Consider the following 26084-nt stretch of genomic DNA (forward strand, 5'->3'; position numbering starts at 1 on the left):
CACGTTTTACAGTATGTGTTATACTGGATTAAGAGCTTATACTAAATGAGATAAAGAAGGTCCATGAAAAATATTTGACCAAATTGTTTTATTTTTGAACTAGTAGTTTCTGTTAGCTTTAATTTTCTGAAAATTAAGGTATGAAAATTTCTTCAACATTTGTAGAAACAAGCAAAATGGGATTTCAGAAAAATGACTTAGAAACAAAAATGAGGAAATTCCCTGGCGGTCCAGTGGTTAGCAGTCTGCTTTCACTGCTGGGGGTGGGTTCCAAAACAAAAACAAAAACCAAAAAAACAAAAAATGGAGTTGCTAATAATCCTAACATGGATATGGTATCTTTCACTGATTGCTATGCTTTTCAAGTGTAACTTTGTATCAATTAGGATCTAAAAGAATAATCTTTCTACACCTTGAGAGAATACTTTTTCATCTATGTATTTTTCTCATCTGGCCCTGTAAATCCACTGCAAAACTAGTGCTCAAGTTCATTCAAATAAAATAGCAAGCAAAATTGTCTTTGTTTTGGTGAGGAGCTGTTTCTTCCTGTAGCTCTTTAGAAGAGTATTTTACAACTTCATAGATGGCTCTCCAGGCTTTAGTGAGGGGAAATTTGAACGCAGGAAAGCATCATGCTGGTCAGTAATGTGGTATGTGCCTAAAGCCCACGAAGGTCAAACTGGCGTGCTTAAGATGGTCTGTCTAGATGAGGCCTTTGAAAAGAAGTTTCCTAGTAGAAGGGAAAAAAAACATATATTCTGGCCATGTGTTTTTTTTACATCTTGTTTTAATGTATAGCATATTAATCTGATGGGGTTTGACTTCAGCTCAAGTCAGCAGAAACATCACATGAAAGAAAACATTTCTTCTGAATTTGGAATTTTAGTTCGGACAGGAGAGTCATCTAAGCCAATTCAGTTCTCAGGAGTTAAACGAACACCCAGTGGAAATGATTCTTTTGTGGCCATCTCTGTTCACTTATATAATAAGTCTTTAGTCATTAGCACAGGTTATGTTATTTTTAAGAAAGAGAATAAAATATAAACTTTTTCCTTCTCTGTCTGTAATGTGGAAAACTTAAATATTTTCTTGGCTCTTACCTTGCATTTGGAATATTTCAGCTAATAAAGAGACACAACTACTTGAAAAAGAAAGAAAGTCTAAGATCCTATACGAAAAACAGATGGAAGAAAAGCAGCGAAAGCTGAGGGAACAGAAAGAAAAGGATGAACAACGGAGAATATCTGCAGAAAAAAAGAGAAACGAAAAGTTACAGGAAGAAAGGGTACATGTTTTTCTAGGCTGTTAATCAGATGATGCACTGTGTTGCCTGGTTCTGCAGTACTTTTTTCTTAGCCCTTCTCTGCTTTTACTGGAACCAATCCCAATTCTTCTTTCATCTTTCCTTCAACATTAGCACCTCTTGCCCCATCCTGATCCGAGCCTTGCACGTCCAGGGAGAGAACCCTGTCCACTTGCAGGGTGCCTGCGGCCTGGGCTTTGCTCTGAGCGGCTTTCTATCCTACAAAAGTGTTGTCCCATTGCCTAGTATTCACCTATCCACCGTCCCAGGGCCTCTGAGAGGCCCCCTTGTGACCCTGACCTGCTCTGCTTCTCACCTCAGCACTCGGCTCATCGAGTGAGTGGCGTGAGTGGCAGAGGCCCAGCCAAGCGAGAGCCTCGCACTCTCCCACGGTTCCCTGGCTCTCTCTCCTTTGCGCTCTCTCCCCCCCCCGCTCTTGTTCCTTTTTTCCCTCTGTTGTTCTGTAGCCCTGCTCTCTTTTCCTGTGGGGACTCTGCTTTGGTGTCTTTGGCACTCTGTTGCTATGAGTCACCGCCTCTGTCGTGCCCTCTCGTTCCCCCTCTGGCGCTCTTCATTCACTTTGTCTTTGACTGTTGTGTGGGCATCTGGCTGCCTGTCTCAATCTGTATGATTCTCTGTGGCTCCAAGTTGTTCCCCTGTAGGTTGTTCCACAGCTCTCCTGAGTGTCCTTGGCTCCTTCTGAATTCACATGTTCTGTCCTGTTCCTCGCTGTCATTCCCTCTTTTCTTTGTTCCAGTGACTCTCAAGTGTCCCTGAGTGAGCCTTGGTCTGTCTTTGGCTCTCTGTCTGACTGACTGACCTTTTTCTGCCCGAGGCACCTCCCTTTTCTTTCTGCTTTCTTTGTCTTAGCTTCTCCCTCTTTTCTCTCCCCATCTTTATAGAGTTTCTGCCTCTCTCAGTATATGGGTTTTTATCTCCCTCTCTTTTTTTTCTGTTGGTCCAATTTTAAAATGTTTTTCCCTCTCCTTTTCTCTTTGGTTTCATTTCTCCCTAAGAGCCCCCTTCTCTGTGGTGCTCGCTTTTCCTCCTAATTTTTGCACACAGTTGGCTCTTGCAAATGCCTCACCCCCCAGCCCTTACCCCCGTTGGCGAATCTTCCTTATTCTAGGACTATTCCTGTGCTGTTTCTTCCCTGTCCATGGTCCACTAGCACCTTCTCTGTCTTTTTTTTCCTTCTAGCACATTCCAGTATTTAATGAATTCTCATTCAGAACTTGTGTCACTCTCTGTCTTCCTCTGTGAAACATCTCCTTAATTTACTTCTCTGTGGTTAAGAGAGTGAAGGCCAGAGAGACTGAACTAGGTAAAGAGAGAACCAAAGAAAGTAAAATAGAAAACTGTGCACAGAGTCGGGGAGGGTCCCTGGAGGAGAGAGAGTCCTGGGGACTGGGAGAAAAAAAGACAATCTTAGAGAAAGAGGAACCTGAGAGAGAGAACACCAAGAAAGAAGAAGCAACAAAATGATACTGTAGACAGAGCGGGAGCCAGAGACAGGGCAGGGGAAGAGGCCAGAAGACAAGGAAAAAGGGCAAAAGAGAACCGACCCCTGAGAGCCAGCATGGGGGAGTCCCAGACAGAGCAGGGACAGGTCGACACTGTGAGGAGGCTGCACGGAGGAAAAGAGGAGTGCTGAGGAGGGGCGAGTGTGGGCGGGGCTGCACGGGAGGCAGGCCGGGAGCTTGCACGGGAGCCACAGGTGCCTTCCTGGAAGGAACCTGAAAGAGCACAGAGGGTCAGCGCATCTGCAAACAGCAGGTTAGAATGCTTAGGAATCAGAGATGTTTGAGAAATACAAGAAGATTCTCTGTTTTTAGTCTTTATTATACTTTCTGGGTGTCTAACTAATTTAGAAAAAAAACTTACTTTCTGTTAGAAAATATAATTTTAAAATATTGCCATTAGATAAGTTTTATTTTAAGAATTGCAGTTGCTTTTCTCAGAGGATATGGGTGACTCTCTGTTTTCCTAGTATGTTTACCCTATTTGCCCTCAGAGAAACGGTGGGAACATCGTAAGGATGATGTTGCTATGAAACGATTGTTGTCAGGGAAGAATAGAAAACCTTCTGGCCCTGAGTTGATTTGCTTACCTGAGTGTAGTCCATGGTATGTTACAGCACAGGGTGAGGAATAGCTGAAAAAAGAAAACTGCCTCTCATTTCCAGCAATGGCCTTGTTTCGCCACAGTGTAGCATTTACATTTGTAGAGCTGTTATCCTGCCCAGTTCAAATTGAAGCTGAGGTCAAGACAAACACATCTCTTTAAAAATTTGATTAGTTAACGCCAGAATTTAAGATGTTACAAATGTGGGTATAACAGATGATCTGGCATAGATTTCACATATGTGTATTAGTTGATTTGTTTTTCCTGCCTCATTCTACAAAGAATTTAAGGTATATTTTAAAAAAGACATACCACAACCAGATGAGAAAATAAGTGGTTGAGGGAATCAAGCAGAGGGGGAAATTAAAGTAAGAAAATAATAAAACATAAGGTATAATTAGCATACACCAAAGTGTGCCACTCAGTCTTTGTATAGTTGCTAGAATAGGCTACACGTTTGGTTCTAAATTTCCTAATGATATAATAAGCAAAGAGGGAAGCACAGTCAGCTCCTTGATTCGTGTCCATAAGATTAAAACCGTTATTCGGGAGAACGTGGATTGATACCCGAGATGTATTGAACTTTAACTTTTTACCTGAGATGTTTCCAGTTTTATCTTTTATTTAAAAAAATTTGCCTGATTGGAAAATTTGGTAGTGGGGGTATTTTATAACCGACAGATCAAAATTATACTAATCAATATAATGCATATGTAAAAATTTGTTGGCGTTTTTTTTAAATAGGAGAGATTCAAAGCTGCCCTTCATCGTACACTGGAACGGAGCAGCCGTATTGATTATCAAAAAAGATGGTCATGGGAAGGCTCTACAACAGTGAACTATCAGAATAAAACTGGTAATTAATACAGCTGCTAAACTTTAAGTTCATTCATTTTCACATGTAAATATTGGCTACTAGTATAAGGTTGCATTTACTACAAAAGGTTTTGAGGTTTGTATCCTAGGTGAAAACACTGCCATGTACTTACTCTTTGGCATGCGTTTAAATTTGTGTCATGTGAGATCGCCAAAGAACCAGGTGAAATTTTATAGTAATTGTATTTTATCCACTATATCCAAAATCTTACCATTTAAACTTGTAATCAGTGTAAAAATGAATAATAATTGATAAGTTTTACACAGCTTTATCCAGTGCATATTTTAAAAATAGTCTTGTTTAATATTGATGTACTGTAAATTTTTCCTATGTGTGGACATAATTCTATACAGTTGCATAAAATGTAAGTAAAATTTATATAGTTTATGCTCCATAGAAGTACATCATGAACTCATTTTGTTTCAGCTAGTGATGCTTGTTTAAATATGAGTACAGTAAATCTTATATCTTTTCTCAGCCAACAGACATTCTGTATCTACTGAAAAGCTTGAACAGGGGACTTCTGGATTACATAAACAAGTGTCATCTGCAAGTCCTCAAAATTCTATTGCCAAGAGTAAGTAGTTATTTCGTGTATTCTACTGAGTTTCAAACCAATGAAATCAATTCTTTATATGTATTTCCACAGTACCACTTATTTAGATTGTAGGACATTTCAGAAGAACACCACCTTGTTTTACAGTAGAGATGGTCATTACTATTCTGTATTTTCATCAGTATAAATACTTGTTTCTTGATTTGTGTACTAATCATATCAGATGGGTTTGTTGGGCTTAGGTAGCCCAACAAATATGAAACATATTTTGACCAAAAGACATTGCCATTAGGTGGTACAATAATTTATTTTAGAATTAATTCATATTCTATTTAACCTATAAATGAAATCACTTTTTCTAGGGACTAGACTGGTCATTCAGTTTTCATTAAGTTTCATGAATATTACCTCATTTAAGGAAAATAATAGCATATATATAGCAGTGGACAGGTTGATCTGCTTCACATATATATAAAGTTGACAGGCAAGTATAATTACCTTCCTAGTTGTATAGTTAAGACCCCAAGAAATTCGGTGATTTCCACTCCTCCATACTTATTTATGGTTTATATTTTAGTCATTTGATGGATGGATCATGGTATTTAAATTGTACATTCCACTAGCAAGTCCATGTTTTCCCCCAAAGCAAATAAAGTGGTAACAGTGTTTAATGAGAGAAGTATTGCTAAGCTCCACTTTACAACTCTTCCTGCAGGTAATGCAGTGTTCTTTAAAATAAAACAAAGTTATCTACTATGGATACTTCAAATACCTTTTGCTCCTAGTGTTTGCACTTTTAATTAGCGTTCCTTTTTTTCTTTTTTTTTCTTTTGGCTGCCCGGCTTGTGGGATTTTACTTAGTTCCTCGACCAGGGATTGAACCCGTACCCTACGCAGTGAAAGCACGGAGTCCTAACCACTGGACAGCCAGGGAATTCCCTAGAGTTCCTTATCTTTAAAAAAAATCTTTACCAGAGTGTGTGTCAGTGACCATTTCTGGCTTGTAGTACATGGTGCTTCTCATTGATAATTGAAATGGATTAGACAGCCATACCCATATGGAGAAAAAAACAGAAGTGATCTGGGCAGGAAAAAGACATGGCAGACATACTCCACATCATTCCCTCAAACTTAGCCGTAAGAAAAGAAGAAATACCACCTTTGTACCTTGTGAATTGAGACAAAGGCATAATTATAGTTTGAATTAAAAATGTTTCTTTTGTATTATTAGGTGCCTTGGCAGTTTTTTGAGCAATGCTGATTGCTCTAAAATTCCACTACAGCAAAAGATTCTGGACCTCATTTAAAGTATAATTAGTTAATTGTCTAACTTAATAGGAAAGATTTCCATTTTTGTCTAAATATTATAGTTTTAATATGTTGAAAAGGATTTTTGTTTTGTTCATCCTTACGTTATTTGTACTTTTAGAACTCTTACAGTTTCCAACGATGAACTTGAGAGGTCTTTCATTGTTTGTCAGTCTTGGTGCATCTGATTTTCTCTTGTAATGGTCCAATAAAAGTTGATCCACTTTCCACCCTTACCCTCAATATGCTTTCCCAGAGCACTTTTATGTATAGTCCAGGTTCATTCATAGATTAATGTGGGAGGATTTTCTTTAACACCTTGCTTGTCATGTAATTAATTTATTATTCACAAACTCAATCCTTTAGAAAAACTAGGTAACATTCATTGTAATGTTATGTTTATATACTTTCATTTTAATTTATTTTAATTGTTTCATAAGCATTGGCCATGTTTTACTATCTAATTGCTTGGAGGAATTAGCAGAGATTTCTTGCACAGACATTTATTACATTTTTAATATAATGAACAAACACTAGTGTGTTTTCATTAATATGTGTGCCTGCTGTATCAATGAGACATGTAAAGAGAAGGGACAGGTGATGACTTTCAAGTTAATAATTAGTTGAATTGCGCTGAAGGAACAATTCCAAGTAACTTTTTAATATAAGAAGGTATGTGTGGAAGATACTTTATGAAAGAGTTTGCTTAAAGTTACAGTATATTGCACACTCTGAAATGATGAATGCCGTTAAATTAATGATTCCAATAATTTTATTGAAAATAAAATCAATATTTTCAGTGGCTTACCTTTGTAAAATCCCTTCAAATTGAAATAAAACCTGTTCAATCCAGAGAGATGAACATTTCAAACTCAAATGAAGTTTATAATCTAACCTGTGATATTTTAAATAGCGTTGCTTTAAATCTTGACTGATTCAAATAGTCTGTTTTTCTTCTGCTCACTGCTGACTTATAATAACTGTTCACACTATTTTGTCATTTCTTGCAGTGTGATAATGAGGGATAGGTGATTTCATCACATGGTCGAATTGATTACACTTCTGTGGTTCATGCTGTGCAATTACATTATCAATTCAAGAATTTTCACAAGATGCTATGTTGTCATACGTACTTTAATTTAGAGGGTCCCAAAAGAGAAGTTCTTCTTTAAAGACTTTCATCAGTATCCTGAACCATAATATTTCAAGTGAAATGGAAAAGACACAAAAGTGTCTTTTCCCATATGACTGGTTTGGGTTGATAAAATTGTGACATCTATACCAAATGTTAATGATCATTTTTATTTAAAAAATGCTAGTTAAGGGACTTTCCTGGCAGTCCAGTGGTTAGGACTTGGTGCTTTCCTTGCCGTGGCCTGGGTTCAATCCCTGGTCAGGGAACTAAGATCCCACAAGCCGCGTGGCACAGCCAAAAAAAAAAAAAAACCAAAAAAACCAAGTTAAAACTGAACTATAAATTACTTTAGTAATAGATGTTATGGACTGTGTCCAAAATTAAATGTTGTATATTCCTAATTTGGGAACTTTGATGTTGTCAGTATCAGATTTTCCCGCTTAATTTTTACTGTTTCCTAAATAATTTTATTTCACTTCGTATAACTTACTTAAAGAGTAAACTAGTTTTAAGTTTGGGCATGTAAAATTTCTGCATAATACTTGAAATTTAAATAAGATAAAAAATGTTTGGGAACGGGTGGCTCACCCCTGAAATAATATATATAAACAGCTTGTAAAAGGTAAAATTCTTTGCCCTTGATCTCCAGAAACAACAGAAAAGAGGAGAAGCTCATCTCTGAATAGAAGATGTAGCAAACTGCATTCATCTACAGAACAAGTGGAAGAAAAAACACCTGGTTAGTTATTTCTATGTACCGGTCTTAAATGGTGGTTTAAAAGCATTATATTTATGTCAACATTCAGCTGCTTGAAAAGCCATTCCAAAACATTGGAAGCCAAAATATCCCTTCTTTAACTAAAAAATGTACTTTGGTGCCGTGCTTATTTGGCTGAAGCCAGAAGAGTCTTCAAATGAAATATATAATTCTGCAGTGAAGCTGAGGAGGTCACAGAATGTTGGTATAGACAGAGTTGTCCTGAAGCACTTGATTCCCTTCAAATGTTTCATCAGTTCGCACATTGAAGTTCTAAATTACCGGCAACATTTTGAACTTCAAAGCTTTGCTTTGTTGCTTCACAGCATAATCTACATCTATCCTTTGGGTGTGTTTTCACTGCTGATGATTACACACAAGATTTCCAAATTATTACTGAAGTACTTCTTTATGTAAAGTTGTTTCTAACACCCCCCTAAGTTTTCCCTGTTAAACATGATTTTCCTTTCTTTTCCGTAACAAACTGTTCACTTACAGAAGACTCTCCATTTAATTGATTCAGGTCACATCCTCTTGTAACAAATGTCATTGTCACAGGGATCTTTTTTCTTTTTTTTATAAATTTATTTATTTTTATTTTTGGCTGTGTTGGGTCTTTTTTTCCGGACATGCAGGCTCAACGGCCATGGCTCACGGGCCCAGCCGCTCTGTGGCATGTGGGATCTCCCCGGACTGGGGCATGAACCCGTGTCCCCTGCATCGGCAGGCGGACTCTCAACCACTGCGCCACCAGGGAAGCCCTGTGTTGGGTCTTTGTTGCTGTGCACGGGCTTTCTCTAGTTGCAGCGAGCAGGGGCTACCCTTCGTCGCGGTGGGTGGGCTTCTTGTTGCGGTGGCTTCTCTTGTTGTGGAGCACGGGCTGTAGGCACGTGGGCTTCAGTAGTTGTGGCTCATGGGCTTAGTTGCTCTGTGGCATGTGGGATCTTCCCGGACCAGGGCTCGAACCCGTGTCCCCTGCATTGGCAGGTGGATTCTTAACCACTGCGCCACCAGGGAAGCCCCCACAGGGATCTTTTTGAACATAAAAATTTATTGGAGCAAGCTATTTACAAGATTTACTTTTAACAGAATAATTCACTCAGTCTCTTGGAGCTATTGGCAATCGACTTGACCAACATGACTGTCAGTGACATACATCTGGAGGAATCCATGTCAGAGTTGTTTTGTCATGTACAACTATTTTCTCCACGTGTGAGTTCCTCTGTAGAGACTCCATACATTGGGTATGGTTCTGCTAGATACATTACCTGGATTCCTGCTTTGGGGTTATTGTGGTATGCTGGGGCCTTTGCCCCTCTATTCAGGTATTCTTTTCCCTAACAGTGTAGTCCCATCAGGTGGCAGTTTTCAGTCCTGTTATATATGTGTGGCTCTCATTGCCTCTGCTTTTAGGCTGGGAAAGTTATCATTTGCAGCAGTTCACATTGCTCCTTCTTGCTTTGCATTTATTTGTGAGACCTCGAATCAAATCCTTTCTGTTTTTTTCTCATCATTTAGTTTGTCAGTTATACACTAGTCTTTGGGAGAATAATTTAATCCGTCTCCTGTTCATCCCAACAAAAGCGTCAGTAGCCAGGAACAAAAGTGCTGTTTCATTATTAATTTCTGGAAGCAGTACTCCAGGTAACAGGCATAGAGTAGAGTGCCTGAAAGTGTTAGTATTTGTGCTTAAAAGTAGGTTGTATCACTTAGTTTTCTACAGTAAGGCATAAAAATAATTTGAATCAATACTTTGCAAATGAGTGATTCTACCCAACATTTTATGTTGCATATTTATGATTTCTAGCAGGGTAGAATAGTTATCAGTTTAATTTATAGGATGAGATAGGGACCTTTGGTTGTTAAATTGTAAAACAGTGGGTTTCTTAACCTGTGTTTAAGTGTATCACAGTACTGTGAAAAGTACTGGATTTTAAAAATATAGAAAAACTTAAATAATATCAAGGGAGAAAGTGTCCTACTCCACCCTTCTTTTTTTCTTAAAATGTGGAAGAACAACATTGAGCGGCTCTTTAGCTTTTAATTAAGAACATAAAGATTGTTAGTAAAATAAAACAGATCTTCAGGGTTATGTGGATTTTCTCATTTATAGGTTACATATCATGTTAGACATGCCTTTAGATAGTAAGTCCTTAGTAATGGAGAGCTCTAGTGCATTGTTCCCATCCTTTTTGTCTTTTTTTCTCCACTTTTTCCTTTCCAGAATATATCCCACCCCCTTTGCTTATTTTTATGTCTATATCCGTATGATTAGTAAACCAAAGTGCTGTCATAGACTTTGTGGTAGTGCAGCTTTACTTCTCTTGGTAATCCTCAACTTTGTTTATGCCTAGTTGTATGTGTGTCAGATTATTTTCTACCAGTCTCCCCTGAGTCTATTGTAAGGTATTCTAATTACTTTCATTTTATTTTAATATATTACTCCTATTAAAAACCTCAATATTTTACCTTAAATTTCTGTAGTTATTAGAAATCTAGTTATTATACTTACTCTATTTTCTGTAGCACAGTCAGTGTTAAATAAGTGACTGTTTAGGCACATACAAGTATGTAAGTAAAATGCTTTCTCTACCAAAAGTGAGGGACTAAAAAATAACCGAGTCTTATATTTACCAGGTCTTTAGAAAGCTACCACCAAACACCTTCCTTAAAATGTTTACTTTAGGGAATGCCCTGGTGGTCCAGTGGTTAGGACTCCATGCTCTCAATGCCGAGGGCCCAGGTTCTGTTCCTGGTCAGGGAACTAAGATCCCACAAGCCACGTGGTATGGCCAAAAAAAAAAAAAATCACTTTATTATAAAGCAATAAATATTTAGTGTAGAAAATTTTTAAATATAATTTTCTATTATTCCAATACCCACTGATAACTGAATATTTTCTTTGCGTTTACATATTTTTTAATAGAATGGGATCGTAACCTGCTTTTGTTTAAACTCAACATATACTGTTTTCTATGTCCAAAAATTGTATATTATTACTCTTAATGACTGCCTTAGTATAGTCCAAGTTTTGTGTTGAATATTTGGATTATATTTAAATATAATTATTAAATTATATTATTAAACAATGCTGTAGTAAGTAATCTCATACATACATTTTCATTTATTTATCTGATTTTTTTCTTCAGAATAACCTAAAAGTGAAATTGCAAGAACAAAGAGCGTGGACTTTTTATTTTAAAAAAATAGTGATTGATTGATTGATTTGGCTGCGTTGGGTCTTAGTTGCGGCATGCGGGATCTTTGTTGTGGTGCACAGGCTTCTCTCTGGTGTGCATGCGTGGGCTCAGTAGTTGCGGCACGCAGGCTCTCTAGTTGCGGCGCGTGGGCTCTAGAGCATGCAGGCTTAAGTGCCCCGCGGCATGTGGGATCTTAGTTCCCCAAACAGGGCTCGAACCCTTGTCTCCTGCATTGGAAGGCAGATTCTTAGCCACTGGACCACCAGGGACGTCCCGAGTGTGTACTTTTTAGAATGGCTTTTGATACACTATTGCCAACATGCTTCCCAGGGAGCATATACCAATCCATACTTCCACCAGCAGTGCATGAGGTTGCCTGGTTCCCAACATTAGTATTATCACTTTCCTCTATCTTAGCTGGTACCGGATATTAGGACTTTTGTCCATTTGTTAGGCTAAAAATATTTAGATTGTTAAAGCTGGAAGAGACCTTGGAGATCCAGCCCATTCTGATTAATGTCTTATTACAATTTTTAGTATGGGTGAGAAAATGCTTTTTTATACTCTATTTTAAAACGATCATATATAGAATGCCTTATGTAATCACCTGTAATGGTAAGATCCCTGGCCTTGGTGACGTTGTTTAGATTACTTTTAAAAAGCATTGAAGGTCTTGTAATTTTCTATGAAAATCATTTCTGAACTATAGTGTGATTAAAATAGAAATGGCTTACGGCAAACATCAGCTTTGGAGAAGCATCTTATTTTCGTCTGGAGTGGACTGTTTTCACAATGCCTCTCTTGGTGGTGGTGCTGCTTCTGAAGTACCAACTTTGCGATGCTTCTGTTCTGTGTCTGTGATCCATTTCAGTAAACATTTCTGTGTTGTGTGTAATCCCTGTCATTTCCTAATAAACGCAGTCTCTTTGTTTTTATATTGTTACATGGTGCATTTCTGTCTTATCAAATTTCTAGCTGTGTGGAATTTCACTCTCTGTCCTCATTTACCTACAGGCATCCACAATATATTCCAATATGTAAACATGCCCCTGCTTAAGCACAGCAGTGATGAATTGAAGAGTACCATAGTGCCTCACAAGTCAACAGTGGTAATACCTCCCCAGGAGAAAGTAGACACACCCTCCAAGACAAGCGTGGAAACGGCCCCCAAGGCGAGTGTGGAAGTGCCCCTGGAGGTGAGCGTGGAAGCACCCCCCAAGGCAAGCTTGGAAGTATCCCCCGAGGCAAGCTTGGAAGTATCCCCTGAGGTGAGCGTGGAAGCACCTCCCGAGGCAAGCTTGGAAGTATCCACCGAGGTGAGCCTGGAAGCACCTCCAGAGGCGAGCGCAGGAACACCCCCCACTAGCGTGGAAACATCACCTGAGGCAAGCGAGGATCTGTTCCTTGAGGCGAGTGTGGATCCGTCCCCACAGGTGAGCATGGACTCATCCCCAGAGGTGAGCGTGGACTCGTCCCCAGAGGTGAGCACGGAAGCGTCATCTGAGGCTAGTGTGGAAGCATCTCCTGAGGCGACCGTGGAAGCATCCCCAGAGGAGAGTACAGAAGTGCCCTCTGAGGCAAGTATGGAGGCGCCCCCCGAGGCCTCCCCTGCGGTGACCACGGGAATGTCTTCCAAGGTGAAAATGAAAGACTCTTCACAGGTTCGACAAGTGCCTTTCATTGAGAAATTTTCTATTAAAATCTGTATGTTTTGTTGTATAGATTATGATAGGTCAGATTTCACAACATAAGCAACTTCTTATTTATAGCGTTCTGTGATAAAATAAATTCACTTTAATAATTTAAAATTATATGATATTCGTTGTTGCAGAGTTTACCCCCCCAAAGCTGGAATATTGGTTAATTTTTAGTAGAAGAGACAAAATAAAGCAGTTTATATGAACTGTGTTTCTAAACTCTGAAGGAACGTTTTTGAGAACTATTGCAAACCTCAATTAGGATTTAAAAATAAAAGTAGGTTTTGAAGTAAAAGAATTCTTTTAAATTATTTCTCTGACATGCTTGAATTGTGTAATATAAATTGTTAGTCTGGAAGAATGTATCTCTGTACCTGATGCTCATGCATGAAAGGAAAATTGGGAGTTTAAGGAGCTATAATTATATGTTATTCAGAATATTTTTCTCTTGAAAAGCCAGCTGCAAAAGGTAATGCTAGTAATTTCTTATCTGATTGTATTGATCTGTTCAGAAATCAGGAACGGACAAACAGGCCTCAAACCCGATTACGAAGAAGCGCCTATCACCATCACAGATACCGTGTTATAGATGGTCATCTTCTCCTACAAGCAGGTGGTGTCCTCCATCTCCCATCAGTGCTAGGTAAGTAGCTTATTTGCCACTGTTCCTGATACGTATTTTACCAGGATAAATTTCACATCAGTGTTTCATAAATAATTTAGTATGCATGGTAATGTAAATATAAAGGGAAGAGCCTTTAAAAATGGATTTACCTTTGTTATAAAATATCATTATATCATAAAGTCAAGACATTACAGCTTATGAAATGGTACACTAAAAATCATCACATATGTATTACAAAACCATACCAGACATCCCCCATTAACTATTACTTTTTCCCAGCAGGCAAATCCAAAAGAATCGCCCCCCGTCACCTTCACCCGCCACGTCAAAACAGTCGACGCAGTTTTCTTTTTCCTGTGGAGTAATTCCTATGCAGCGTACCGTGTTTGCACAAAATGCATTAGGTACTATTGGAATGAGGAATGAAGCCATCTCTAACACCATTAACAGCTCTGAGACTGCAAGCCAAAAGGATATGATCTGTGAAGGTGAGTTCGTTCACTAAGAAGTTCATTTCAGCAACACAGAAAAGGTAGTTTGGGAACTGTCAACGTCATTTTACTCCCCAGTGCAGAGAACTTTAGGAAGCGAACTTTCTTTTAAATAAAGAGAATTTCACCAGTCACGCTGGCACACTGCTTTTTGTTTGCTTGCTGGAACTTCTTACCCCCATTTTTGGAACTGATATTGGAAGTATGGATGGGTTGGATGAGTGCCATGGTCTAGGTGGTGCCTGCATTTCCCTCCAGCTCCGATAGTGGATGGCCCTAAGGTATTTTCCGTCCTTGGAGAGAGCACGCCAGCCATTTGTGGCTGAGCAGGTTTCCTTCAGGAGCTGTAGGGCAGTTTCCATACATAGACCATACATGTGTCAGGTCAGTATGTGGGTTCCAAAAAGTATCATATTGGTATTTTGCCATTCTTTTTTTTAATTGAAGTACAGTTGATTTACAATGTTGTGTTAGTTTCTGGTATATAGCAAAGTGAATCAGCTATATATGTATTCTTTTTCATATTCTTTTTCATTATAGGTTATTGCAAGATATTGAATGTAGTTTCCAGTGCTATACAGTAGGACCTTATTGTTTATTTTATATATAGTAGTTCATATCTGCTAATCCCAAACTCCTAATTTATCCCTCCCCCTGCTCCTTTCCCCTTTGGTAACCGTAAGTTTGTTTTCTATGTCTGTGAGTCTGTTTCTGTTTTGTTTTTTTTAAATTTTAATTGAAATACAGTTGACTTACAATGTTGTGTTAGTTTCAGGTGTACAGCAAAGTGATTCAGTTAATACATACATATATATATATATATATATATAAATATACATATATATATATAAATATACACATTCTTTTTTTACATTCTCTTCCATTATAGGTTATTACAAGATATTGAGTATAGTTCCATGTGCTATATAGTAGTTCCTTGTTGGTTTTCTGTTTTATATATAGTAGTGTGTATATTTTAATCCCAAACTCCTAATTTTTTTTAAAATTTTATTTATTTATTTTTTATGGCTGTGTTGGGTCTTCGTTTCTGTGCGAGGGCTTTCTCTAGTTGGGGCAAGCGGGGGCCACTCTTCATCGCGGTGCGCGGGCCTCTCACTATCGCGGCCTCTCTTGTTGCGGAGCACAGGCTCCAGACGCACAGGCTCAGTAATTGTGGCTCACGGGCCTAGTTGCTCCGCGGCATGTGGGATCTTCCCAGACCAGGGCTCAAACCCGTGTCCCCTGCATTGGCAGGCAGATTCTCAACTACTGCGCCACCAGGGAAGCCCCCAAACTCCTAATTTATCCCTCCCCACCCCTCCCCTTTGGTAACCATAAGATTGTTTCCTATGTCTGTGAGTCTATTTCTGTATTGTAAATAACTTCATTTGTATCATTTTCTTAGATTCCACATATAAGCGATATCATATGTTATTTGTCTTTGTCTAGCTTACTTCACTTAGTATGATAACATCTTGGTCCTAATATGTTGCTGCAAATGGCATTATTTCATTCTTTTTTTATGGCTGAGTAATATTCCATTGTATATATGTACCACATCTTCTTTATCCACTCCTTTGCCGATGGACATTTGGTTTGCTTCCATGTCTTGGCTAATGTAAATAATGCTGCTGTGAACAATGGGGTGCATGTATCTTTTCGAATTAATGGTTTTCTCCAGATATATGCCCAGGAGTGGGATTGCAGGATCATATGGTAGCTCTATTTTTAGTTGTTTGGTTTTTTTTTTTTTTTTTTGGTGGTACGCGGGCCTCTCACTCTTGTGGCCTCTCCCGTTGCGGAACACAGGCTCTGGACGCGCAGGCTCAGCGGCCATGGCTCATGGGCCTAGCCGCTCTGCGGCATGTGGGATTTTCCCGGACCAGGGCACGAACCTGTGTCCCCTGCATCGGCAGGTGGACTCTCAACCACTGCGCCACCAGGGAAACCCCCTATTTTTAGTTTTTAAGGAACCTCCATACTGTTCTCCATAGAGGCTCTACCAATTTACATTCCCACCAGCAGTGTAGGAGGGTTCCTTTTTCTCCACACCCTCTTCAACACTGATTGTTTGTAGACTTTTTCATGATGGCCATTCTGACTGGTGTGAGGTGATACCTCATTGTAGTTTTGATTTGCATTTCTCTGATAATTTGTGGTGTTGAGCATCTTTTCGTGTGCCTTTTGGTCATCTATATGGCTTCTTTAGAGAAATGTCTATTTAGTTCTGCCCATTTTTTGATTGGGCTTTTGTTTTTTTGTTACTGAGTTGTATAAGCTGTTTATATATTTTGGAAATTAAGACCTTGTAGGTCACATTATTTGCAGATATTTTCTCCCAGTCCATAGGTTGTCTTTTTGTTTTGCTTATGGTTTCCTTTGCTGTGAAAAAGCTTATAAGTTTGATTAGGTCCCATTTGTTTATTTTTGCTTTTATTCCTATTGCCTTGGGAGACTGACCTAAGAAAACATTGCTACGATTTATGACAGAGAATGTTTTGCCTATGTTCTCTTCTAGGAGTTTTATGGTGTCCTGTTTTATATTTTAATAGTCTTTAAGCTATTTTGAGTTTATTTTTGTGTATGGTGTGAGGGAGTGTTCTGACTTCATTGACTTACATGTGGCTGTCCAGCTTTCCCAACACCACTTACAGAAAAGACCGTGTCTTCTCTGTTGTATATTCTTGCCTCCTTTGTCAAAGATTAATTGAGCATAGATATGTGGGTTTATTTCTGGGCTCTCTATTCTGTTCCATTGATCCATATGTCTGTTTTTGTGCCTGTACCACACTGTTTTGATTACTATAGCTTTGTAGTATTGTCTGAAGTCTGGGAGGGTTATGCCTCCAGCTTTGTTCTTTTTCCTCGGGATTGCTTTGGATATTCTGAGTCTTTTATGTATGGTTTCATAAAAATTTTAGGATTATTCTGGTTCTGTGAAAAATGTCATGGGTAATTTGATAGGGATCACATTAAATCTGTAGATTGCTTTGGGTAGTGTGGCCATTTTAACAATATTAATTCTTCCAATCCAAGAGCATGGGATATCTTTCCATTTCTTTAAATCATCTTCAGTTTCCTTTATCAATGTTTTATAGTTCTCAGCATATAACTCTTTTATCTCCTTAGTCAGGTTTACTCCTAAGTGTTTTATTGTTTTTGATGCAATTTTAAAAGGGATTTTTTTCCCCTTTCTGATACTTCATTGTTAGTGTAAAGAAATGCAACGGATTTCTGTATGTTAATCTTGTATCCTGCTACTTTGTTGAATATAGATGCAAAAATTTGAATTTGTTTATCAGTTCTAGTAGTTTCTGTGTGGAGTCTTGTGTGGGTTTCCTATATATAATATCATGTCAACTACATATAATGACAATTTTCCTCTTTGCTTCCAATTTGGATACCTTTTATTTCTTCTTCTCTGATTGCTATGGCTAGGACTTCCGATACTGTTGTTGAATAGAAGTGGTGAGAGTGGGCATCCTTGTCTTCTTCCAGATTTTAGCAGGAAGGCTTTTAACTTTTCACTTTTAAGTATTAGATTGGCTGTAGGTTTGTCAAAGCTTTTATTATGTTGAGGTATGTTCCCTCTATACCAACTTTGGTAAGAGTTTATCATGAAGAGATGCTGAATTTTATCAGAAGCCTTTTCTGCGTCTACTGAGATGATCATGTGGTTTTTGTCATTTCTTTTGTTGATGTGTTGTATCACATGGATTGCTTTGCGTTTGTTGAACCATCCTTGTGACCCTGTGATGAATCCAACTTGATCATGGTGTATGATCTTTTTTGTGTCGTTGGATTTGGTTTGCTAACGTCTTTTTTTGAGAATTTTTGCATCTATATTCATCAAAGATATTGGCCTGTAATTTTCTTTTTTGGTATTACATGCATTCTTAATATCCATTGACATTACTTAATTTTAAATACACTCGTGAATTTTGCTTTTTGAAGGAATTCCACTGTGAATTCTTTGTAACAGAAATGATCTTTTTATTACAAATTATTTATTCCTGATTTTTTGAAATCTTTTTTTTTTTTTTTGCGGTATGCAGGCCTCTCACCGTTGTGGCCTCTTGCATTGCGGAGCACAGGCTCCGGATGCGCAGGCTCAGCGGCCATGGCTCACGGGCCCAGCCGCTCTGCGGCATGTGGGATCTTCCTGGACTGGGGCACAAACCCGTGTCCCCCGCATCAGCAGGCGGACTCTCAACCACTGCGCCACCAGGGAAGCCCTGAAATCCTCATTTTTGTATGTAGTTTATTTAAAACAAATTCGTCATACTTAAAACAAATTCGTCACATGAACTAAAATGTTATGCCTCCATGTGGTCACTTTATTTTAGTGATAGTCTTGGTTTCTTTGATTATCTACAGTTAGCCACTTTATGATCAACCAAATATGTTAGCATACTATTATCAACAGTTAGCTAAACAGTATTTATTTAGTAAAGATGCTGCACAATGTACGCTGGATATATTTTTGTTTAATTGAGTAATTAAGATTTGTACACTTCAGGGAATTCCTTGGCGGTCCAGTGGTTAAGGACTCGACGCTTTTGCTGCCAGGGCCCAGGTTCGATCCCTGGTCAGGGAACTAAGATCCTGCAAGCTGCATGGCATGACAAAATAACTTAAAAAATAAAAGATCTGTACACTTCATTTGGACCGAGCATAAGCTTGTCTTCCTCTATATTCAGTATATCTTAAGTTTTTTCCCATAGAGGCAATTCAGTCAGGTATCTCAAAACAGCTAAACCAAAGCAGGAGTACATTATTTCATTTTGGAACAGGTAGTTGTTAAAAATCAACAATATGCTACTTCTGTTGTTGGGGGGTGGGGGTGAGGGGGCGGGAGCTGGGCTTTTGAACAAAAGCTGTTACATAAATCACTTATAGTTTATTTATACATTTTAGACCACGGACATACTGTTTGGTTTTTTTTAACATCACAGGTTGTCTTGCACCTCTTTGTTGGACTTAGAGGCAGTAGGTTCCCTAAACTTAACTGTTTTACATGTTAATTTAAATTAGAGTCTGGTAATAAAAGCACACCAGGGCCTATGAATGCCGAGGAGGCAACAAAAATTTTGGCAGAGAAACGACGCCTTGCTCGTGAACAAAAGGAAAAAGAGGAAGAAAGACTACAAAAAGAGATGGAACAAAGGTTGGCACAAAATCATCCTTTCTATATTGTAAATCTTGGCTGGGGCCTGAATTCTGGAAGTCAGACTTTATCCTCAAGTTAGATGTATTATAAGTTCTCAAATAGTAACTGACATTTTCTCCAGTGTGAATCAGAAATGACTCGTCGCCTTTTAAACAAATGTGGGGAGCATTTCAAGCAGACAGGACGCTGGTGTGTAGATGACTGTATGGTCCTTTTTAGTCTCTATGTGTCATGTGCCGTCAGTTGTGCTGTAAAGATGCATAGAGACCTGAACTCATGTCAGGGGCCTGGATCTCAGTAGGAGCACCTGAGTGATCACACAAGACTCTTTCTGTTGCCATTCACTGGCATCAGCCCCTTTCTCTATTTCAAAAGTCCTTTATAACTTTAGAATTTGTAAACCTGTTTAAGAATAAGTTGCATACATCATGACCCTTTCCTACTAAATACTTCCGTGTATACTTCCTAAGAACAAAACCATTCTCTGACATAACCAGAGTATAATAACTAATATCAGGAAAATATTATTTTATTTTCTAATTCAGAGTCAGCAGTTCAATTTGCCATTTGTCCCAGTGACATTCTTAATACAGTTTTGTTTTAGTTCAGAATTCAATCCTTAGACGGTTCATAAAAAATAATACATACACACACATAGAGTTAGTAACTGGTAAAGCAGCTTTGCTTGAAACTTTTTTGTAAGTTTGAAAATAAAAAGTTACCAAAAAAGAAAAAATCTGTAAACCTGGAAAGGATACTTCTTGTGTTTTACTGGGTTTCCAGTGACTTGTGGGCTGCCATTGTCATGTACAGTTGTGTGCATTCTACCTCAATCTAAAGGTTTCTTGATCTTCGATCTCAAGGCCCATTTGATTTGGGGCCTTCTGATGTAAACCTCTGTCCACTGCCTGCAAAGAATAACTACAGTCCTGACTTTGTTTTTAAGTATTAAGTGTTTTTGAATCACAGTCACATGCTTTCCATGTACCTTATATGGGTTTGGGAGAAAGGAGGAGGAGACATTATGAATAGAAAAAACACCCCTATAACTTGAAGAATATTATTCATTGCTTCATGTAAAACAGAGCTAGTTTAACATTTTAAAAGCCCTGAAGACCAGTCACTGTAGACTGGGCTTTTCTCCTCTGAGCACCACCAGACCCTCCTCTAAATTCGTCTCTCACACCCCCATGTGAGACTGGGTGTGAGCATACGTCTAAAACAGTTAAGAAGGAGTGATTTTATAGCACGCGCATTTGTGTTTTAAGACGCAAAGTAGCCCACTACTTGACAGAAATCTTTTTCTACTCCCAAGGGCTAGCTTCCCCCACTTAAAAAAGATGAAATTATGCAAATCCTGTGTAGTAACAACACAGAAAAAGTGGTGAATCTGGTGTAAATAGAAATTGTATTACTATACACAAGCAGCTTTACTATAAAAATGCACATAGTAAGAGTTATTTAAATATTCTGTGTCATCAGGAAAATGAAAGACATAGCAAAGAAAGCAGATGAAGGCCAACAAGAGGAGTTCTCAGAATTTGGAGATGGGCAACCACCAAAGGAGATAAAGAAGGAAGGAAGTCAAGAACAACAAGACCAAAGAGTGGAACTCCAGGTTTGCCGGCTCCCCACTTGATCAAGGGATGAGAACCAGATTCTAAAATTCAGTAGAAACCCAAAGCAAAAGTCTATTTCTCCAAGACAGAAAACAAGCAGATGCTGCATGCTCTGCTTGCATTCACATTACAGTCTCGCTCTTACCGTGTCTGTGTGAGTTGTTCTCAGCCACCCTTGGCCGAATCCCAGAATGTTTTACAAGTGAAACAGAAGCAGAAAGCAGCAGATTACAGATGAGCAGTCCTTTAGTTCGTCTCCATAAATAATATTACAGCTTGGTTTCGGGAAATCCAGATCGCTCTTCCCAGCCCTGCATTCTGTGGTGACACTTAACACCTGTGCCACAACAGATAAGATACAAATTATGAATGCCTCATCAGATTCACTGATGAGAATGTCACCCATGTAAATTTAAATCACCAGGTAAATAAACCCCCAAACTGAGCTCAGACTATACTCAGTTTAAATTATCGTTGTAGCCTAATTTATATTCCAGTTTTAGTGTATCATTAATCAAAATCAATTAATATGTTACATAAATGATTGTAATGCATTTGCATTCCTCGAGAAAGTACCTTTAGGAATCCTCTTGCTGCTTTTGAGAAGTGTAAGACTTGGCTTCTGATGCCTGTGTCAGTGGAAGACTACACAATCACATACATACTTGAAACAGTCGTGGTCTGACAGCCCTGAGGTCCTGAAGGGGATTAGCATGGCTTGTAAATCCTTGTGATAATAGGCTAGTTCTTGTGTATGTTTGCTAATGGTTTGAAAACTGATGATCCCTGAATGTTATATATGTGGGTACTCAATCAAAAGGTTACATTCTTTTATTCTGGATAACATCTTACTGTTTCACTGATGTCATTCAGATATATTGAGATTAAATGATATTTTTGTACAAATTTTCTAGAAAAGTGATGCGAAAATAAAAGCTCAGGAGGAGGCTGACAAACGCAAGAAGGAACACGAGAGAATTATGTTACAGAATTTGCAGGAGAGATTAGAAAGAAAAAAGGTACTCCTTCTCTCGGTTTGGGGGGTTTGATTCTTTGTTTAAAACAATGTTGGGCATGTGATATCAAAACATGTTTTAGAAAATGACAAGTAAGTGATATGCTAGCCTTGGTTGTTTTCCCTCTGTGCTCTCTTATCCAAGGATCTGACCCCTTCTCCCTAGAATGATCTCCTCTTACTGATCATACGTCTCCCTCGTGGACCACTGATGACCATTACAGGGATATCTCTGTACAGCAAATCTCTGGGAACAAAGCTCCTTTGAATAGAGTCACTCAGGTCATGGTAGGGGTTGGTGGAAGTTAGAGTTGTTTCTAAACTGGGCTGGAAATTTCAGCAACTGAGTGGGAAGAAGCAGAAGGTGGAGGCTTCCCTGAGAAGCCAAGGCGCAGGCTGTTTGTAAGGTAGGACCTCACTTTGTGCAACCCACGTGGCTTGTCTGGGAGCAAGGAAGGCTCTGGACCAAGCAAGGTACTTCATGGCGTCTCTGTCAGGAGATCAGTCACCCTGAGGAGGCCAGAGAGCTGTAGCTCTCCTCACCTTCAGGAAAGAAGGGAACTCTTATCCCTCCTGCATGTGCTCCTTCTAGTAACAAAACCTCTGACGGGGTTGCATTGTTGGGGTGCATTCTTTTCATTAACTCGGCTTCACTCGTGGTCTGTTCTGACTAAAATCATGTTCACAAGTTCTAATTGGTTTGCAATAATATGTGCTCAGTCTAAGTAATAAACTTCCATGTCGGCAAAATCAGGAGTGAGAAGTCATTTGGATTTCTGTGTTAGGATAACAAGTACGCCCATCACTGCTCAGGGTGTTTTCTAGATGATCATGAAACTGGGCTTGAAGGAAGGCACCCAGGTGCCGGCCCAGGGTCTTGCGTCGGTTATATCTGTGGCGTTGGAGCAGTCACTGATATTTATTGTCCGCTTCTGGAACATGGAAATAATCAACTTCTTCAGGACCAGTGTTTTGTTTTTAATCTGTTTTCATGTTTGATTTTTATTTTCCTTTAAATAGAGAATTGAGGAAATTATGAAGCGGACAAGAAGGCCAGATTCAAATACCTCAAAGGTAGTCTGTGTGCTCCTGCCAGCAGTGCATACGAATTCCTGTTGCTTCACATTCTTGCCGACTTTTTCATTTTTGCCCATCTCTGGTGGTAATGAAATAACATGTCACATTGGCATTTCCCTGATTATTAAAAAGGTTGAGCATGTTTTCATACCTTTAGTTAGCTTTCATGTTTTTTCTTGTGTGGAACGCTTGTTTAGGTCTTTTGCCCAAAACTTTCTGGCTGACTTGTCTATTCCTTACTCATTGGTAGTTCTTTAAATGTTCTAGAAACTTCTCCTTTCTTGTATGTGTTGCAGATATCTTCTCCCAGTTTGTGGCTTGTCTTCTTGCTGTCTGCTGCTACATAGAAGTTCTTGATTTTCACATCGCTGAATTTATCCATATTTTTGGATGACTAATGGAGTCGGGTGCCTTATTGGCCATTTGGAGATTCACTTTGGTGAAGTGCCTTTTCAAGTCCTTTGCCCCTGTTTCCAGTCGGTCACCTGCCTTTTTCGTATTGATCTGTAGGAGATTTTACCTGCTCTACTTCTGAGCCCTTGGGACATCTGTATTGCAGTTATTAGCCCCTGTGCAGTAGTTTGCCTCACACTCTCATAATGTCTTTTGATAAACAGAAGCTTATTTTAATGAACTGAAATTTAGCAGCTTCTTTCCTTTATGGTTAGTGCTTTCAGGGTATGTCTCATAAGTATTTGTTTACTGCCACCCTTCCCTCCCTGGCCCCAGTGTCCTGTCTTTTGATGGTTTGCGTGCATCTAAGGTCTTTTGCCCCCAGATTCTGTGTTCTTTACCCTCTGAGCTACAAAACTGATATTTTGCCTATTTACAGTTGCCCAGTTGTGGTCACTCATACCATGAAAATTTAGAATAGAAATGTCATTCCTGAAAAGTGCTGGGAGTTGCCATCTCAAGGATCGTTTAGCCCATTGGCCTGAGATGCCCTGCCTCAAGCAGCAGCCAGGAACTTTTTTAGCCAGGGCCCCACCTTGGCAGATCCCCCGTGCCAGCCCAAAGCTGTTGCCCCTTGGCTCCCACTCAGGGAAGTCTTTCATTCTTGAGTGGCTTTCCTGAGCTGCAAGACACGGGCCACCTGTCCTGTCCTCTGTAGATTCTGTGGGCCAAAGAGGTTAGTTTTTTTTTTTTTTTTACCTTTTAACTGAAATGACAAAAATTAGCCATCAATCCAGGTGTGAAATCTGTCTTTTTTAATTTATTTATTTTATTTATTTTTATTTTTGACTGTGTTGGGTCTTTGTTGCTGCACGCGGGCTCTAGTTGCAGCAAGCGGGGGCTACTCTTCGTTGCAGTGCGCAGGCTTCTCATTGCGGTGGCTCCTCTTGTTGTGGAGCATGGGCTCTAGGCGCACGGGTTTCAGTAGTTGTGGCTCGCGGGCTCTAGAGCGCAGGCTCAGGAGTTGTGGCGCACGGGCTTACTTGCTCTGCGGCATGTGGGATCTTCCCGGGCCAGGGCTTGAACCCATGTCCCCTGCATTGGCAGGTGGATTCTTAACCACTGCGCCACCAGGGAAGCCCTGAAATCTGTCTTCTTTGAAATAACTAAGTCAGGATGACTGAATATTAGATGTAATCATGACTTTCATTTTTCATGGTAGGCTACAGAAACATTCAGCAGTGATGCATATGAGGAGGACGAGGCAGACGATGAGGACGAGTCAGAAAGTGACAGTGATTCCTTTGATGACATGCATCCATCAGGTTTGCTTGCCTTCTGAGTTCTGTTAGTCAGTATTTAGAAGTTGGACTGTCTAGGCTCATCCAAAGGTTTCTCCACTTCTGAGCTGTGTGGATTTGAGTAAGTTACTCAACCTCTCTGTGTTCAGTTTTCCCATCTGAAAAAGGAGAAACTAATGTTGTTCTCTCCCTAGGGTGGGCATGAGATTGCAGTGAGATCGTGTAGTGCTAACAGTGCCTGACACATAGCAAACTCTCAATAAATATTAGCTGCTGCTACAGCTGTTACTGTGTTTCAGGTTGTGCTGAGAGACTGTAAATGGCAGCTGTTTCTCAGCTCAGTGTGAGGCTTACCAGCATCTCGCAGTTCAGGGCCTTGTGGCGCATTCATGACTGACCATAGGTAGAATGCCACTCCCCGCCTCACTGAGAGAAAATGAGAATCATGTTGTGATATGAGCGCCCCTAAGGTGTATTGTTGAGTCTCGTTCATTCCCTGGTGAGTAGGAGCCACTTAATGGCCACAGTAATGGCATTTGAGAAAACACGATTCGTTCACCCTTTATGGCGTAGCGGGTATTGAACACACAAGTTGGGCGCTCTGCTAGCTACTGGGGCCTCGAGGAACCACAGCCAGTGGGGAGCTAGACATGAACAGACCGTGGTGCTGCCACAAGCTGGTCACACGTAAAAGAAGTTTGGCCGGAATGCCACGAGAACGGAGCAGTAGGGGCAGCTGAGCTGTAGGCTCCACCTTAGGGCGTTGGAAAAGCTCGAGGTCGGAGGTGAGACTAAAATAAGAGGGTCACCAGGAGGAGGGGCAAGAAGCGCGGTGCGTCATTCTTTGCTGGCAAAGGAGAGAGGGCAAGTTCCTTAAAGGTGGCGCTTTGTGCTTTGAGGGCTGGCTGGGCTTGTGCGCTGGGCAGTAGTCCAGGCCATGGCTCCAGGAAGCGCTGCCACGAGACGGCTCCTGCCTTCAGGCAGGCTCCCTCCCGAGCCGGCAGGCACCTTGCTTGTCTTGTTGTTGAACCTCCAGTTTTAATCTTCTTGCTCTTTTTGTTTTCTCTAGCTTTTATAAATGGCACAGAGTCATCCACAAAACCAAAAACACATTTTAAAAATGTGAAGAACACTCGCAAGCTGGTGTTTTTAGATGAGACTTGTAGCTACATCCGTAAAGAGACAAAAACACTTTTAAATTGTGACATGAAAACCTTCAGACAAAAAAGAGTGAAAGACCCTTTGAATCAGACAAAGAGTGCCAGGTGAGTCCCTAGGTGAGTTCATCAGAATACACTTGGAAGGGTTATGATTGGCATTCTTGGAATGATGCACGAGATGACTGAGCTCTCAGTTTATACCAAACACTGTGTCAAGCACTCGACTTAGAGAAACAAACTGATCCCCACAGCAGCCTTGCTTAGTGAGGATGAGCA

The 26084-nt window shown here is 39.7% G+C and overlaps 2 protein-coding genes across 4 annotated transcripts in view; one reads left to right on the forward strand and one right to left on the reverse strand.

Annotated features, from left to right (window-relative positions):
- The window catches only part of LOC132418498 (N-alpha-acetyltransferase 11-like), a 581283-nt gene extending 563129 nt beyond the window's left edge, over positions 1 to 18154 (reverse strand). Inside the window, exon 1 of the mRNA XM_060002395.1 lies at positions 18149 to 18154. The gene's annotated coding sequence lies outside the window, so the exon portion shown is untranslated. The remainder of the gene's footprint in view (positions 1 to 18148) is intronic.
- The window catches only part of MAP7D3 (MAP7 domain containing 3), a 35716-nt gene that overhangs the window by 6620 nt on the left and 3012 nt on the right, over positions 1 to 26084 (forward strand). The window contains exons 4-16 of one of the 3 annotated variants that reach the window (XM_060002391.1): positions 1122 to 1285; positions 4172 to 4283; positions 4783 to 4881; positions 7953 to 8042; positions 12275 to 12921; positions 13470 to 13600; positions 13862 to 14070; positions 19108 to 19240; positions 20726 to 20861; positions 21777 to 21881; positions 22898 to 22951; positions 24570 to 24672; positions 25718 to 25913. In XM_060002391.1, the coding sequence (XP_059858374.1) occupies positions 1122 to 1285; positions 4172 to 4283; positions 4783 to 4881; positions 7953 to 8042; positions 12275 to 12921; positions 13470 to 13600; positions 13862 to 14070; positions 19108 to 19240; positions 20726 to 20861; positions 21777 to 21881; positions 22898 to 22951; positions 24570 to 24672; positions 25718 to 25913 (2179 nt within the window). The remainder of the gene's footprint in view (positions 1 to 1121; positions 1286 to 4171; positions 4284 to 4782; positions 4882 to 7952; positions 8043 to 12274; positions 12922 to 13469; positions 13601 to 13861; positions 14071 to 19107; positions 19241 to 20725; positions 20862 to 21776; positions 21882 to 22897; positions 22952 to 24569; positions 24673 to 25717; positions 25914 to 26084) is intronic. The other 2 variants (XM_060002392.1, XM_060002393.1) reach the window with 2 other exon arrangements.

Source organism: Delphinus delphis, chromosome X (genome assembly GCF_949987515.2).
Source record: "Delphinus delphis chromosome X, mDelDel1.2, whole genome shotgun sequence".
Classification (NCBI taxonomy): Eukaryota; Metazoa; Chordata; class Mammalia; order Artiodactyla; family Delphinidae; genus Delphinus; species Delphinus delphis.